Here is an 18,569-nt window from a genome sequence, read left to right as displayed (position 1 = left end):
ATCAATAGCTGAATCGACCAAGCAGGAGAAAAGATATAAGAGACTGAAGATCAACTTAATGAAATAAAGCGAGGAGACAAGTTTAGAGAAAAAAGAATAAAAAGGAAGGAACAGAGCCTCCAAGAAATATGGGACTATGTGAAAAGACCAAATCTACATTTGATTGGTATACCTGAAAGTGACGGGGAGAATGGAACCAAGTTGGAAAACATCCTTCAGGATATTATCCAGGAGAATTTCCCCAACCTAGCAAGGCAGGCCAATATTCAAATTCAGGAAATACAGAGAACACCACAAAGATACTTCTTGAGGAGAGCAACTCCAAGATATATAATCATCAGATTCACCAAGGTTGAAATGAAGGAAAAAATGCAAAGGGCAGCCAGACAGAAAGGTCAGGTTACCCACAAAGGGTAGCCCGTCAGGCTAAAAGCATCTCTCGGCAGAAACTCTACAAGCCAGAAAAGAGTGGGGGCCAATGTTCAACATTCTTAAATAATTTTCAACCCAGAATTTCATATCCAGCCAAACTAAGCTTCACAAGCGAAGGAGAAATAAAATCCTTTACAGGCAAGTAAATGCTGAGAGATTTTGTTACCACCAGGCCTGCCTTACAAGAGCTCCTGAAAGAAACACTAAACATGGAAAGAAACAACCAGTATCAGCCACTGGAAAAACATACCAAATTGTAAAGACCACCGACACTATGAAGAAACTGCATGAATTAATGGACAAAATAACCAGCTAGCATCATAGTGACAGGATCAAATTGACACATAACAATGTGTCAACCTTAAATGTAAATAGGTTAAATGCACCAATTAAAAGACACAGACTGGCAAACTGGATAAAGAGTCAAGACCCATCTGTGTGCTATATTCAGGAGACCCATCTCATGTGCAAAGACACACATAGGCTCAAAATAAAGGGATGGAGGAAGATTTACCAAGCAAATGGAAAACAAAAATAAGCAGGAGTTCCAATCCAAATTTCTGATAAAACAGACTTTAAACCAACAAAGATCAAAAGAGACAAAGAAGGCCATTACATAACGGTAAAGGGATCAATGCAACAAGAAGAGCTAACTATCCTAAATATATACGCACCCAACACAGGCGCACCCAGATTCACAAAGCAAGTTCTTAGAGACCTACAAAGAGACTTAGATTCCCACACAATAATAGTGGGAGACTTTAACACCCCGCTGTCAATATTAGATCAGTGAGACAGAAAATTAACAAGGATATTCAGGACTTGAACTCAGTTCTGGACCAAGCCGAACTAATAGACATCTACAGAACTCTCTACCCTAAATCAACAGAATATAGATTCTTCTCAGCACCTCATCACACTTATTCTAAAATTGACCACATAGTAGGAAGTAAAACACTCCTCAACAAATGCAAAAGAATGGAAATCATAACAAACAGTCTCTCAGAACACAGTGCAATCAAATTAGAACTCAGATTTAAGAAACTCATTCAAAACCGTTCAACTACATGGAAACTGAACAACCCGCTCCTGAATGACTACTGGGTAAATAATGAAATGAAGGCAGAAATAAAGATGTTCCTTGAAACCAAGGAGAACAAAGACACAATGTACCAGAATCTCTGGGACACATTTAAAGCGGTGTGTAGAAGGAGATTTATAGCACTAAATGCCCACAAGAGAAAGCAGGAAAGATCTAAAATTGACAACCTAACATCAAAATTAAAAGAACCAGAGAAGCAAGAGCAAACAAATTCAAAAGCTAGCTGAAGGCAAGAAATAACTAAGATCAGAGCAGAGCTTAAGGTGATAGAGACCGGAAAATCTCTTCAAAAAAATCAGTGAGTCCAGGAGCTGGTTTTTTGAAAAGATCAACAAAATAGATAGACCGCTAGCCAGACTGACAAAGAAGAAAAGAGAGAAGAATTAAATAGATGTAATAAAAAATGATATAGGGGATATCACCACTGATCCCACAGAAATACAAACTACCATCAGAGAATACTATAAACACCTCTATACAAATAAAATAGAAAATCTAGAAGAAATGGATAAATTCCTGGAGACATACACCCTCCCAAGTCAAAACCAGGAAGAGGTCGAATTCCTGAATAGACCAATAACAAGTTCTGAAATTGAGGCAGTAATTAATAGCCTACCAACCAAAAAATGTCCAAGACCAGACGAATTCACAGCCATATTCTACCAGATGTACAAAGAGGAGCTAGTACCATTCCTTCTGAAATTATTCCAAACAATAGAAAAAGAGGGAATCTTCCCTAACTCATTTTATGAGTATCATCTTGATACCAAAACCTGGCAGAGACGCAACAAAAAAATAAAATTTCAGGCCAATATCCCTGATGAACATCAATGTGAAAATCCTCAATAAAATACTGGTAAACCAAATCCAGCAGCACATCAAAAAGCTTATCCACCACGAAGTTGGCTTCATACCTGGAATGCAAGACTGGTTCAACATACGCAAATCAATCCAGCCCGCAGCCTCCCTGCCCCTCCCACAATGCTCGACTCCAGGATTCCCCTGGCTCACTTGCTCTCCATGGCAGACAAGGAAGCAGCCTTCGACGATGCAGTGGAAGAACGAGTGATCCACAAGGAGTACAAAATATGGAAAAAGAACACCCCTTTTCTTTATGATTTGGTGATGACGCAGGCTTTGGAGTGGCCCAGCCTAACTGCCCAGTGGCTTCCAGGTGTAACCAGACCAGAAGGGAAAGATTTTAGCATTCATCGACTTGTCCTGGGGACACACACATGGGATGAACAAAACCATCTTGTTATAGCCAGTGTGCAACTCCCTAATGATGATGCTCAGTTTGATGTGTCACACTATGACAGTGAGAAAAGAGAATTTGGAGGTTTTCATTCAGTTAGTGGAAAAATTGAAATGGAAATCAAGATCAACCATGAAGGAGAAGTAAACAGGGCCCATTATGTGCCCCAGAATCCTTGTATCATCACAACAAAGACTCCTTCCAGTGATGTTCTTGTCTTCGACTATACAAAACATCCTTCTAAACCAGATCTTTCTGGAGAGTGCAACCCAGACTTGCGTCTCCGTGGACATCAGAAGGAAGGCTATGGGCTTTCTTGGAACCCAAATCTCAGTGGGCACTTACTTGGTGTTTCTGATGATCACACCATCTGCCTGTGGGACATCAGTGCCGTTCGAAAGGAGGGAAAAGTGGTGGATGTGAAGACCATCTTTACAGGGCATACAGCAGTAGTAGAAGATGTTTCCTGGCATCTGCTCCATGAGTCTCTGTTTGTGTCAGTTGCTGATGATCAGAAACTTATGATTTGGGATACTCGTTCAAACAATACTTCCAAACCAAGACACTCAGTTGACGCTCACACTGCTGAAGTGAACTGCCTTTCAATCCTTATACTGAGTTCATTCTTGCCACAGGATCAGCTGATAAGACTGTTGCCTTGTGGGATCTGAAAAATCTGAAACTTATGTCACATTTCTTTGAATCACGTAAGGATGAAATATTCCAGGTTCAGTGGTCACCTCACAATGAGGCTATTTTGGCTTCTAGTGGTACTGATCACAGAATGAATGTCTGGGATTTAAGTAAAATTGGAGAGGAACAATCCCCAGATGGTGCAGAAGATGGGCCACCAGCGTTGTTGTTTATTCATGGTGGTCACAATGCCAAGATATCTGATTTCTCCTGGAATCCCAATGAATCTTGGGTGATTTGTTCTGTATCAGAAGACAATATCCTGCAAGTGTGGCAAATGGCAGAGAACATTTAAAATGACGAAGACCCTGAAGGAAATGTGGATCCAGAAGGATAAGAGTCCTAGATATGTCTTTACTTCTTGTGACTTTAGACTCCCCTTGTTTTTCTTTTCGACCTAAGAGTGATTTAATGCTGGTTTTGAGACAGACTTTGTTCAGGTATCCCTCTATATAATAGGTACCACCAATAATGCTATTAGCCCAAACAGTGGGTGTTTTCTAAATATTAATGTGGGGGGCTTGGTTCAGCAAGGCCACAGACTTAACGTTGAAATTTTCTTCAGGAATTTTCTAGTAACAAACCCTGATCTAAACTAGCTACAGAAATGAAAATATTATGTGTGATTATTTTTCTCCTTATGCTATATCGCCAAATTTTTCATTTAAGTAGAGGCTAAAGTGAGTAAGAAACAGAGCCAAATGAGGTAGGTGTCTGAGCCACGAAGTATAAATACTGAAAGAGGTCACTTTTATTCAGGAAATAGGGGAGATTCAAGACATATAGATTCCTACCCGAAAATCTTGACACCTGCCTTTCCAGGATGCACATTTACATACGTAGACCAGTTTCTTCTTGGTTTCTTCAGTTAAGTCAAAACTACATGTTCCTCCTTCCCCATATATTTTTGCTCATTAGTGTATTTCCTGAGCTGTTTTCATGTTGTTTCTTTTCTGTGAAATGGTGTATTTGTTTGTTTGTTTGTTTTTAACTTGGGACCACAGTGTTGTAAAGATGTATGTTTTTACCTGACAGCTATGCCACAGGCAGACTGTCAAGTTGAGAAGAGTGAATCAATACTTGTATTTGTTTTAAAAATTAAATTAATCCTTGAAAAAAAAACAAATGTAATCCACCACATAAACAGACCCAATGACAAAAACCACATGATTATCTCAATACATGCAGAAAAGGCCTCTGCGACACCCCTTCATGCTAAAAACTCTCAATAAACTAGTATCGATGGAACATATCTCAAAATAATAAGAGCTATTTATGACAAACCCACAGCCAGTATCATACTCAATGGGCAAAAAATGGAAGCATTCCCTCTGAAAACCAGCATAAGACAAGAATGCCCTCTCTCACCACTCCTATTCAACATAATATTGGAAGTTCTGGCCAGGGAAATCAGGCAAGAGAAAGAAATAAAGGGTATTCAAATAGGAAGACAGGAAGTCAAATTGTCCCTGTTTGCAGATGACATGATTGTATATTTAGAAAACCCCATCGTCTCGGCCCAAAATCTCCTTAAGCTGATAAGCAACTTCAGCAAAGTCTCAGGATACAAAATCAATGTGCAAAAATCACAAGCTTTCCTATACACCAATAACAGACAGAGAGCCAAACCATGAGTGAACTCCCATTCACAATTGCTACTAAGAGAATAAAATATCTGGGAATACAACTTACAAAGGATGTGAAAGACCTCTTCAAATAGAACTACAAACCACTGCTCAAGGAAATAAGAGAGGACACAAACAAATGGAAAATAATTCCATGCTCATGGATAGGAAGAATCAATATCGTGAAAATGGCCATACTGCCCAAAGTAATTTATAGATTCAATGCCATCCCCATCAAGCTACCATTGACTTTCTTCACAGAATTGGAAAAAAATACTTTAAACTTCATATGGAACCAGAAAAGAACCCACATAGCCAAGAAAATCCTAAGGAAAAAGAACAAAGCTGGAGGCATCATGCTACCTGACTTCAAACTATTCTACAAGGCTACAGTAACCAAAACAGCATGATATCGGTACCAAAACAGATACACAGACCAATGGAACAAAAAAGAGGCCTCAGAAAGAACACCATACATCTACAACCATCTGATCTTTGACAAACCTGGCACAAACAAGCAATGGGGAAAAGATTCCTTGCTTAATAAATGGTGTTAGGAAAACTGGCTAGCCATATGCAGAAAACCGAAACTGAACCCCTTCCTTACACCTTATACAAAAATCAACTCAAGATGGATTAAAGGCTTAAACATAAGACTTAATACCATAACAATCCTAGAAGAAAACCTAGGTAATATCATTCAGGACACAGGCATGGGCAAAGACTTCATGTCTAAAACACCAAAAGCAATGGTAACAAAAGCCAAAATTGACCAATAGGATCTAACTAAACTAAAGAGCTTCTGCACAGCAAAAGAAACTATCATCAGAGTGAACAGGCAACCTACAAAATGGGAGAAAATTTTTGCAATCTATCCATCTGACAAAGGGCTAATATCTAGAATCTACAAAGAACTTAAACAAATTTACAAGAAAAAAACAAACAACCTCATCAAAAAGTGAGCAAAGGATATGAAGAGACACTTCTCAAAAGAAGATTTTTATACAGCCAACAAACATATGAAAAAATGCTCATCATCACTGGTCATTAGAGAAATACAAATCAAAACCACAGTGAGATACCATCTTACACCAGTTAGAATCATGATCATTAAAAAGTCAGGAAACAATAGATGCTGTAGCGGATGTGGAGAAACAGGAACACTTTTGCACTGCTAATGGGAGTATAAATTAGTTCAACCATTGTGGAAGACAGTGTGGCGATTCCTCAAGGATCTAGAACTAGAAATACCATTTGACCCAGCAATCCCTTTACTGGGTATATACCCAAAAGATTATAAATCCTTCTACTATAAGGACACATGCACATGCATGTTTATTGCAGCACTATTCACAATAGCAAAGACTTGGAACCAACCCAAATGTCCATCAATGATAGAGTAGATAAAGAAAATGGGGCACATATATACCATGAAATGCTATGCAGTCATATAAAAGGATGAGTTCATGTCCTTTGTAGGGAGATGGATGAAGCTGGAAACCATCATTCTCAGCAAACTATCACAGGAACAGAAAACCAAACACCACATCTTCTCACTCATCAGTGGGAACTGAACAATGAGAACACATGGACACAGGGAGGGGAACATCACACACCACTGGGGCCTGTCGGGAAGTGGGGGGCTGGGGGAGGGATAGCATTAGGAGAAATACCTAATGTAGGTGACGGGTTGATGGTTGCAGCAAACCACCACGGCATGGGTATAACTATGTAACAAAACTGCACATTCTGCATATGCACCTCAGAACTTAAAGTATAATAATAATAAAAAAGACGTGTACTTATTGCAGACTGAAGCAGAACTCTTCAGAAATCATTCTATCTCATTCTTTAATGACTAGACAGAATAAGGCCTAAATAGAACAAGCGAAATTTCTGATCTTTCATGATCTACATCCAACCCTACTGACCTATATAGATTTCCTGTAACAAGTTTCTTTAACATTTACTGGTCTCCACATAAACTATGCCCCGCCCCCCAACCTCCCTGAATAACCTTTCCTCTCTCACTTATCCGTTCTCAACTCTGGGAGTTTTCTCTCTCCAAGCAAGCCTTTCCACTTACCACCCAGTTCACATCCTCCACCATACTCCGATATCATTATTAATAAATGTTACTGATTGGATGTGTACAATGTTCATTTTGCACGCTTCTATCATAGAACCATCACAACAAGCTTGAGAGAGGCAGCTCTTACTCCTATTTTAGAGGTTAACTGAGGCTTTTAGAGATTTGACAACTTACCTGAGGTCACACTGCTAGTAGGCAGAAGTATCTGATTCAAAATCAGACTGACTTTAAAGTCTAACAGGAGTGGTTCCCTAAGTGTGAGACCCTGGTACTACAGCACAGAGCTACAAAAGGGGGCGGGAAAGAGAATTTTACCCCAACCGTCACTTAGTGCAAGTGGCCCTGACCTCCCTGAAACCCTCTTGCCCCTAACAATGATACCAGCTAGACACATCCTGCCTATAGAAGCAGCTGCAACAGACCAACTCTTGAAGAGACTGCTAAGGCTGCTCAGGCTGGTGCTTCCTAGCCCTGAGAAAGCAAAGCTGTGGATTAATATGATTCTTGCAGCTCCCCTTGCACACACCTGCCACTGACCTCCATTCTCCTCCCCACAACACACACACAAACACACACATACACCCTCCTGTGCCTTCACTGGGTGGGTTGCTACCCTGGGGCTGGAGGGAAGTGGCTTCCGAATCCAAAGCTTTGACGGATGGGCAAGTTGCTTAGCAATCAGTAGAGGGAATGTACGTTAGATAACTCTAGAAAACAGAGGCCAGGCGCCACACTCCAGGCCTTCTCTCAAGATTCACAGTTAGTCTGAAGCTGTTCCATTTACTGGTCTTCCAGGTGAGAAGAAGTGCAAGTACCTCAGCAGCCAGCAGAACTGGAGACACACAAGGTCAGTGACCTGCAAATTTGCTAGTGCATCACTGATATCATTTTGAAAAAAAAATACATTTTAAGTTGACATTAAAATCTCACCATATGTTTAAAGGATGCAATTTCCAGCATACTGTAAACACTGACATTTTAAAATACAAATTATACTGCTTTTAATATGTGCCCAGTGGAATCTAAATATCAGAATGATTTTGATACTCATCATCACCCATTTAAAAATTCACAGACTGACTCGTCTTTAACAGGTGGAAATGTTATGCTGCTCGTTTTCCTCTTTTATTTACATTCTACTTCATATAACTTCATCTTAATACATTTTCATGCTTGAAATCTTTTTATCACCCTCTCATACTTCTCTAGCCCCCACATATACACATGTGTATATACTAAATTTGTTTTTCCTGTGTTAAACAAATTTAAGTGTTAAATTTGGTAACTTCTGGATTCAGGGATCAATAATATTATTAGTATAAAACCCATCAAAACAACTTATAAACATAGAAGGAAAAATTGATAAGAAATGGATATCTTAATGAAATAAGCTTTTGTTTCCATATATTCATAAATGAATATTACTTCTTACTATAATAAAATCAGTCAGGATTCAACACCATTTTTAAGCCTATTTTGTGTTTTTATAAGAGCTGAGAAAAACCTTCAGTTAAATAAGTGGATGAGAATTAAATATATTTTGTTATAGGAATGTTTCTTACTTTGAATTCTTTTGGAGTTATATCCCCAAATCACTTAGCGACCTATCATCAAAAATGTCTTAAATGAATTGTTAGCTGACATCTCAATCAAGGCTCCTTTACTTTTGTTGAAAGCAAAACTTAGAAACCACCTGACTTATCAGAGAATCTGTTAGTCAGTTGCTTTCTCACACTGACACTCCAATAGTTTCTGGCACATGGAGGTTTTGAATACCTGGAGGAATGCGGCATAGAAGCCAGAATGGGGCAAGTGTGCCTTTTTTTGTGAAAAGGGTGAAGGAAAATTGGGGAAAGGCAGGTTGGGAAAGGAGAATATGTACCGCCTTATGTACAGAGGGGCAGAGTAGTTTTCTGAAAGAGAATACATGAAAGTTGAGGATCTGAAAACTGACTGCTGTCACTTGCCTGAGCCTACACACCCCCTTGGAAAGTCTTTCTATTTCTCATTGTTGCTCTTCCCTCCAATATGCTAAGTCTGTTTCGTCTTCTTTTTTTTAGAGACGAGGTCTCACTCCGTCACCGAGGCTGCAGTACTGCTGTGCGACTGTGGCTCACTGAAGCCTCGAGCTCCTGGACTCAAGCGATCCTCCTACCTCACTCTCCCAAATAGTTGGGCCTACAGGCATGCACTACCAAAACCAGCTGATTTTTTATTTTTTCTAGAGATGAGGTCTTGCTATATTGCCCATGCTGGTCTTGAACTCCTATCCTCAAGCAATCCTCCCGCCCTCAAGCAATTCTCCTGTCTTGGCCTCCCAAAGTGCTGGAATTACAGGTGTAAACCATCGTCTATTATCTTCTTGTCAACGTTCATTCATTCTCTAAAAATACACCGTCTGTCGACTACATGCTAGGCACATCTATTTATTGAAAATGATATAAATTAGCTTATATTTAAATTCCTAAGAAACAAAAGAAAAATATTAAAACTGACCAAAAAAACAAATATTAAGTAAAACTGGACAGATGGTACACAGGAATAACTGAAGTTTGAGAAACAGTTAATAAAGCTAAACTAACATATCACACTGTGTGTCACCCTGCCTGCTTACCCATTTCCCTAACTCGTTTATATGGGAACCTTGACTTATTTTTCTCTGTCTCCTTGGCTAAGTGCCTGGGGCCTAAATCCCAGAGTAAACTGATTAATTTTATTAATTTTGATTCAAGGCTCTCTGAACTACTTACTATTTTAACAAAGTCAAAGCATTAAAAAAGTAAAAGATAGTTAAGTTAAAATCTTGCAACACTGTATAATGTATCATTTGGAGAATGATACTATTGGATAATTATACTATCAAATTACTTGATAGTATAATTTTCATTCAACTTTTCTGTGACTTTATTCTTTTTTCCTACTATTCTACTCTCCACGCTACCATCCTTCCTAGTGATGAATATGAAAAATATCATTTAATCTAGAGATTGTTAAACACAATTAATATAACCCTGTAGATTACAGAACCTATTTAAATGTCCATAGCTAAAAAAGAGAAACCCCTTGATTTAGTGCTATTATTATCCACTAGAGGGTGCTCATTCAACTATTTTAAAAGTTGTTTGGAAATGAAAAAGAAATCAATTTATGGAAATGCACCAAAGTATGTTTCTGAGTCATTTTATTTTTATTCTTCAGAGATGCTAATGAGGAGCTGATGGCTCCTATTCTATTCTGGCAAAAGCTCTTCCTTGTATCTCATAGAAGCGCAATTTATGTCCAGATCTGGTATTCACTGCACCTCAGACAGAAAATCCCTTGCGTTTCTGGTGGAGCATCAACAGGCTAAAAATCCTGAACAGAAGGAGTCCTTCATACTACGGGATCCGAGCATACATTTGGAAGGATGCAACTCCAGATCCTTCACAGCAGCACACAAGGTGTAGGAAAAGGCGTGGACTTTTAAGTCACAGGACTGAATTTGCCATAACTACAAGATACCTATCAATTGTTCTAACCTCTGACTTTAAAGGGTCTAAAGGTTACTTCTTTACAGAGATTTGCACAGATTAAGGCTGAAAACGTGTGTGAAGCCAACATATAGGACAATATAGAAATCTAGATACTTGTTCATTTCTCTCTTCCCTAACCACCTGGGACTACACCCCTCACAGATTATGGTAATATTAACTGATTGTGTGTGTGTGTATTTTTTTCCTCTCTGTGTGTGAACTCTGGGTCAGTGAGGAGAGTGTCCAAAAAAAAAAAAAAAAAGATGTTGCAGACAGTTCAGACTTATACGTTCTGTTTGTTTTGCTTTCTATAAAGTACATGTATAATTTCCAAAGTTAATCAAGATTTCTAATTAACTCATATTAATCACACATTTATTAAGTATCCATTAATTATCCAAGTAATCATCCATGTATTTGAGGGCAGGATATATACAGTCCATGTTTGTATTCTCATTGCTTAGCACAATGCCTAGTACACAAACACTGCCAAAACTGGGAAGAAGCAGAAGACTTGCCCAAGTCTTAAGGTATTGGTTCTTCAAAACCCTCCCTTGTCAGGAAAAAGATAAGCACGTTAGTAAATTGTAACAAGAAGACCTTGAAAGAATTACAATAGTTCTATCAAGAAAATGCAATGGATACACGAAGGGCAAAACTAATTTATACAAAGGACATACAGAAGGCTTGATGAAGTGGTTAACCATGATAACAAAAATAATGCTAATGCATATGAAGGCCTTACTATATGTCAAACAACATTCCATTCACATTGTATATACATAAATTCATTTTCTCTTCCAAAATGATTATATGAAATAGAGACTATTTTTTCCCATTTTACAGACGAGGACAGTGGAGCACAGAGATATTAACTCACCTAGGTCACATGCTACAAGATGCAGAGGTGGGATCTGAACACACACTACTGTACAGAGGGAGAAGGGAAAAAGGCATTCCTAGCAGAACAGCATAGCCAGTCCCAAAAGCATGAAGGAGCCTGCCCAGAAATATAAGATCTTTAGTCCAAACATAGTACTGCAGACTGCTGGGGAGTAAAGGAGGTTTGTACTCAAGGTGTGACACAGTGGAATTTGGCAGCCCTGAGAAAGAGCATGACAGAGTGGGTAAAACAAACTCTCAAGGCTCTTCAAAGTGTGAGATGTGTATACTTGGGAAAGTTAAAATGTGAGATGTGTATACTTGGGCAAGTTAAAATGTGAGATGTGTATACTTGGGCAAGTTAAAGTGTGAGATGTGTATACTTGGGGAAGTTACTTAACCTCTGTGTGCCTCAGCTTTCCTATCTATAAATGGAAATAGTAACTATTTCAGAGGGTTGTACATAGGATTCTTATTATTCACAAAGGGATTACAACATCGACTGGTACACATTGTTTTACCTCTCTGTATGTGAACTCTGGGTCAGTGAGGAGAGTGTCCAAAAAAAAAGATGTTGCAGAGAGTTCAGACTTATACGTTCTGTTTGTTTTGCTTTCTATAAAGTACACGTATAATTTCCAAAGTTAATCAAGATTTCTAATTAACTGTTATATTAATCACACATTTATTAAGTATCCATTAATTATCCAAGTAATCATCCACGTATTTGAGGGCAGGATATATACAGTCCATTTTTGTATTCTCATTGCTTAGCACAATGCCTAATACACAAACACTGCCAAAACTGGGAAGAAGCAGAAGTGGTTGCTAAAATAAGCAAACAGGTAAGTACTAAAGATGGCTGTTGCAATATGCCATATAAGAGATTGTGATGGTCTAAGTGAATGGCAGCAGTACTGCATTTTTAAAAAAAGATCCAAATTAAGAGGGGGCAGGATAGTTTAGTCTCAAAGACAACTCTCACTACTGACACCAACTACAAGTTCAGGGATTCCCAGGATGATTCTCAGGTTTGATTATTCACTGGGACACAACCGAACTCACTGAAAGCTGTTACAATCACAGTTACAGTCACAGTTTATTACAACGAAAGCATACAGATTAAAAAAATCACAGGAAGAGACTCATAGTGCAGAATGCACAACAACTCAAAGCATGAAGCTTCCAGTTGTCCTCTCCAATGGAATCACCAACGAGGTTATCTTTTGCTGGCAGTAATGTATGACAGTATGCACAAGAGTACTGCCAACCAGGGACATTCACCAAAGCCTTGGTATCCACTCTTTATTGGGGCTTAGTCACGTACATATGATTGACTGTCCATACAGCTTTTAGTCACAAGCCCTTCTGGATGTTGAGTTGACACCTGTGAACCCCAGGCCTCAACATAAATCACATCGTTAGATTATCAGGTGTGACCTCAACACCCAGGTAAACAAAGACACACTTATCAGGAAGGACATTCCAAGGGCTTAGAGATTGCCACCCCGGAGCTGAGAGCAGTTGCCAGACTTATTTTTATATAAGGTTCATTTTTTACTACAAAGGCAGTGAAGGTATAGAGAAGAAAGGAGGAAACCAGACTGATGGTGATACACTTAATTCAGATAAAATATGCAGGTAGTAAAGGCAACATAGGTTTGGAAGGGAAAAATAATAATACACTTTTGAGTTTGCCAAGTAACTGAAGTTGCTAAAAAACAGAAGTACGGGACTGAATCTTGGGAAGAACCTCACAGCTTGAGATGACAGCATAGTGATAAAAGTCATGCCATGAATGGGCTTACCTGAGAACATGAAGGCCACAAAGAGAGCAAACATTGAACCAGGGTAAACTTCAATTTTAAACGACTGCTCAGAGGATGACTAGACAAGAGAGGTTAAAAAAGAGCAAAACTAAACACTAAATATTTCTCACTACTACAGGAAACTAAAAATATTGAATAAGTTACTTTCTAAATAGGCCAAAAAAAAAAAAAAAAAAGCACTTGACTTTCCCTGGAAGTAGACTCTACAAGTACATTATGTCTTGCAAATAAGGAGTTAAAAAACAAAATATGCCATTCTGTTCTTATTTCCCCATACCATCTTCCACGCTCAGACTACTTCCTAAGCTGAGAAACCTTTATTTTTGCCTATGGCAAATTTAGTGCGTGTTTATGCAAAACTTAAATTACCATGAAAACTCAACAATAGGGTAGATGAAGCAGAAGGCACAGCTAATTAAATGGATTTGAGGTTCACTGCTCATTTTGTTTAGGGTCAAATAAAAGTATACGACTTTCTGCGTACACTAAGTAGAAAAATAAGTCATTATAGAATATGAGTAGCCAGACTGCTACAAAGTCTACAGAAAAAAGATACCTCTTGAAATCTTGTCTTTTTTTTTTTTTAAATCACATCCCAGATATGAGACAGTATAGATCAAGGATGAGCTGTGAGAGTTCTTTTTTTTTTTTTTGAGACGGAGTCTCGCGCTGTGTCACCCAGGCTGGAGTGCAGTGGCGCGATCTCAGCTCACTGCAAGCTCCGCCTCCCAGGTTCACGTCATTCTCCTGCCTCAGCCTCCGAGTAGCTGGGATTACAGGCGCCCGCCACCACGCCCGGCTAGTTTTTTGTATTTTTAGTAGAGACGGGGTGTGGGAGTTCTTGAGTCAGACAATCTAGGCACAAGCCTCAGTTCTGCCATTCATTAGCTGAGTGAACTTGAACTTGGGCAAGTTACTTAAACTCTTAACGGGTTTGTTCTGAGGATGATGTAAGTCAGCATTGTCTGGCATACAGTAAGCATGCAATAAGTGTTTGGTTATTTGGATACTCTACTTGAGTACCTTTGTATACTGAAAATCTCATGCATTTATTACATATTTTATTATCCAGTTTTTCATCACTGTGACAGAAAATACCCATTTGAAGATTTTCAATACTTTTGAAATAAAACCCACAAATATAAACGGTTTGCATATCACAGCATTTACCAATTTCTATAACAGCTTAATTGTCCTAAAATTATCTCAGAATCACCTCAGACTTTGTGATCTTTATTAGCCAAAACTCAATTTGTTTTAGAAAAATGCTTAGAACTGCCCTTTGGAAAGGAGAAATGCTTAAGAGTTGATCCAAGAAAAAAACGGACAAGCCAACCATCTGAAAAATTAGTCTGGACCAAGTTCCAGATACTATCTGTAGCCATGAAACTTTCTTCCTCACGCAACATGTAGGGGACTTTTGCCCCAACTTCATGAACAGTGCACCTTCTTCCCTCTACCTAGAAGGTCTAGTTCTTCTTGTCAAAGTAAATCCTATAAGTCGCCAAGACCCAGCTACCCTTCAGGCCTTTGCTGGTACCCTCAGGCTTTGTTAGATACTTGAATCACAGTATTTACAAATTAGTTTATATAGTTGTAACCACACCCATCTCCTCACTTCTCCCATAAATATTAACTAGATGGCATGTAAACTGGACATGCAGATGGTCTTGCTCTGTATTCCAGAGAGTGTTACATAGTGTATCAGGCACTCAGTGTCAAGAACCCATACAGTAACCCATACATTAACAGCAGCTTACCAGACAAATCACATTTCTCTCACTTCCATGCGTTAAACATTCCTTGTTTTTATATTTAAATAATTTTGTGTGTATATGCACGTGTTCCAAATATACCCAGCCATCGACATAGGAAAGAAATATGATTACCGAATAAAGTGTACCTTTGGCTAAGATAAAACAGTGCTGGCCTTAAAGATTTGTTGTATTATCTTCTAAATTTCAGAAACCAGTCAATTATTCCAAGTTTCATGGTTTTTCTTTTACAGTATAATTAATTTTGTCAAACTAGTGGGCACTCCTATTTCAAGGATAAAAGCAATTGCTCAAAGCAAAGGCATAACAATTTGTGCTTACCATCCCTAGAAAGTTTTCTTTCCCCTTTCCCTCATACTATGATTCAATCTATTTCTTCTTAGTTGTTCCTTTCTATAGCTTCAGTAGGAAAGGGCAACCAGATTTAGATTCCTTTGGCTTTTATACTTAGAGCATCCCTCCCACAAAAAGGAGGACTACATATTGTACTTTGTCTATCCCATCACAAAGCATTGAGATGAATCATACTAACCTTACTGTATTCCAGGCATCTCCAAGTTCTTTGGAATACTGTTTTTCAAAATGATCCAACACAACTTTGCAAATCTGTTTTGCAAGCTTCCCCTCTGATTTTGCTTTCAGCTATGACGATAAGAAAAAGTTGCTGACACATAGTGATATTATTACAGATTTATTGAACGTCAACATTAGCAAGGTCTTTTTTTTTTTTTCAAGACAAGAACACTTTTTTTGGATAATTACTAGTTCTTGAAATGAAAGCAATACCTTACATGTACCAAATGTACTACATTACCTACATTACCTACTTATGAAAAAGCAAGGTTTTTCCAAATAATTATTTTCCAAACGTGAAGCAAAGGTTAAAACGGAATCTACTGGGGCTGAGTAAACTGTCAAAAGGAACAAAATTAATTTTAAAAAGTCACTGTAAGGGCTAGGTGGGTGGCTCACCCCTGTAATCCCAGCACCGTGGGAGGGGGAGGCGGGAGGATCACATGAGGTCAGGAGTTCAAAACCAGGTTGGCCAACATGGGAAACCCCGTCTCTCCTAAAAATACAAAAATTACCCAGGAGTGGTGGTGGGCGCCTGTAACCCCAGCTACTCAGGAGGCTGAGGTGGGAGAATCGTTTGAACTCAGGAGGTGGAGGCTGCAATGAGCCGATATCACGCCACTGTACTCCAGCTAGCTCATGCTTTGCATGGAAAAGGCGACAGGATCATTTCCCAGTTCAAGACCAGAATGGGAAATATATCAAGGACCTGTCTCTACGGAAAGTAAAAAAAAAAAAAAAAAATTAGCCAGGTGTGGTGGCCCGCTCCTGTAGTCCCAGCTACTAGGGAGGCTGAGGCTGGAGGATCGCTTGAGCCCAGGAGTTCAAGGTTGCAGTGAGCGATGATGGAGCAGCTGCATTCCAGCTTGGGTAACAGAGCAAGACCTTGTCTCTAAATGAAACTAAAAAGTCACCGTGGATGTTGACATCAAGAAAACTTGGTGAAAGGCATTTGAGAACTCTGTACTAACTTTGCAACTCTTCATTATTTTTAAGTGAAAAGTTAATTTAGAGGGAAAAAAGTCACTCCAATTCCTCGTGAAACTTCCCTGCAATTGTTTCATTTATTCATCCAAGAAAAGCGTATTCAATGCCTACTATGTAACAGATACTGTTCTAAGCTCCCGGGATACCGCTATGACACAGAAAACAAATCTCAGCCCTCCAAGAACTGAAGGGAGTGGGTACCAGAAGTCTGTGAGCTGGACGGAAGGGATTCAGCATTACTGCACTCAGCATTACTTCAGGGCTTGACAGTAAAGTCAAAGAAACGCTGATCTCGCGAGTGGACGAACAAAGGTGATGTTCCCCCCTCCCAGCACCCTCCCTCACCACCTCGGCCGCGTCCAGAAGCGTCTCATTCAGATAGAGGTACCCAGCCGGGCCCCAGGCCTCACCCGGGTCAGCATTGTCCCGCTGAGCGCTTTCAAACAAGAGGTGTACGCGAACCGGCATCAAAAAGCCTCCACGGAACTGAAAGAACAGTCTGACTTCCGGGATTAGCGGGCACCCGCTTTCATTCTCACGGTGCCTCTTCAAGTTCTCGCGAGATACTGATTTGTCAGCGCTATAGAAATCTCGTCGAAGAGGCTTAGGTCCCGCGGGAGATTTCGCGCGCAGTTACTTCCGGTAGCTGGTAAACGCCGATACTTCCCAGGACGCGGAGGAAGCGGGCCAGGGTCAAAGCGACTTTCGCTACTTGGATTGCTCGGCGTAGCTCTGGGCTTCCGGACCTTAGAAAGTCACACATCCGCGCGCCTGTGGCCCCAGCTTCTGCGGATGCTGAGGTGGGAGGATCGCTTGAGCAGGAGTTTGAGGTTGCAGTGACCAGTGATCGCGCCACTGCACTGTAGCGTGGGCGACAGAGCGAGGCCTTGTCTCAAAAAATAAAGAAAGAAAAAAAAGGATAGTCGCATTTTGTGCTAAACAGTCTGTGTATTGCTGGGGCTCAATAAAAGAATGTGTTTTGGGGTTATGTTGTATCATGACTGCTTTAAAATATTCTCAAAGCGAAGCTAGTTACTGACTTAATCTACCAAATCTAATGACCCTTGTTAGCCTAGACATTCAGTACCCAAGGATAAAAGGGTGGAATGTAATGAAAAAGAAATTAAGTCATGCTTTTCCCCAGACCTGGCCCATGGGGATAATCTCTTCTTTTAATGGGGAGTGTTAAATGATTAAACTGAAGTACGCGTGTAAAGCGGTTACAACAGTGATTAGGAAACAGTAAATGCCCAAATGTTAGCTGCTGCTGTTATTTTCACTATTGTGATCATTGTGATTTTTATCGCGTTGATACCAAACGTGTGAAGACCAAAAGGATCCTCCACTCTAGCCTCCCCAATTCACCTTTACAAGGAGCGAAGTTTAATGGTTCTTCAAGGAAGTTGTTTATTACGCCTATTTTGATAGGAATAGCAGTTTATTTGCTCTTTTGGTGTCATGCTTCAGTAACTATCATTTGTAGCAACAATCAGCAATTAGAAAAAATCAGCTTGATATGGTCCCTGATATTTAATAATCATCATTTTGAGTTGTCCCTTGATGCTTATATCAGTACAAGTCTTATATTCATGTAAAAACATGTCTTTCCCACTAATCTGATTTGAAGCTTAATATATTTATTTATTTAGACAAGTTTCCAAGTCACCTAAAAAATGCATCTTATTAGAATTTAGATTTCGTACAAAAGACAATGTTATTCAGGAATGAAATGATGCCATCTCTTGGATGCCATCTGTTTAATGTTTGTAGAAAAGTCGGTCTAACCTTTCAGCCTCTGTATTTTTTATTTTA

The 18,569-nt window shown here is 39.4% G+C and overlaps 1 protein-coding gene and 1 pseudogene across 1 annotated transcript in view; one reads left to right on the top strand and one right to left on the bottom strand.

Moving 5' to 3' along the window:
• NSUN3 (NOP2/Sun domain family, member 3) overlaps positions 1 to 17,389 on the bottom strand; it is a 61,729-nt gene extending 44,340 nt beyond the window's left edge. Inside the window, exons 1-2 of the mRNA XM_011977274.1 lie at positions 17,168 to 17,389; positions 15,730 to 15,839 (exon numbers count right to left, since the gene is read on the bottom strand). Coding sequence (XP_011832664.1) covers positions 15,730 to 15,839; positions 17,168 to 17,179 — 122 coding nt within the window. The 5' untranslated portion in view covers positions 17,180 to 17,389. The remainder of the gene's footprint in view (positions 1 to 15,729; positions 15,840 to 17,167) is intronic.
• Positions 2,499 to 3,819, top strand: LOC105537612 (annotated as a pseudogene).
• Positions 17,390 to 18,569: the final 1,180 nt, after the last annotated feature.

This window comes from Mandrillus leucophaeus, unplaced genomic scaffold (assembly GCF_000951045.1).
Source record: "Mandrillus leucophaeus isolate KB7577 unplaced genomic scaffold, Mleu.le_1.0 Scaffold176, whole genome shotgun sequence".
Taxonomy (NCBI): domain Eukaryota; kingdom Metazoa; phylum Chordata; class Mammalia; order Primates; family Cercopithecidae; genus Mandrillus; species Mandrillus leucophaeus.
This window is presented reverse-complemented; position numbering and strand designations above follow the sequence as displayed.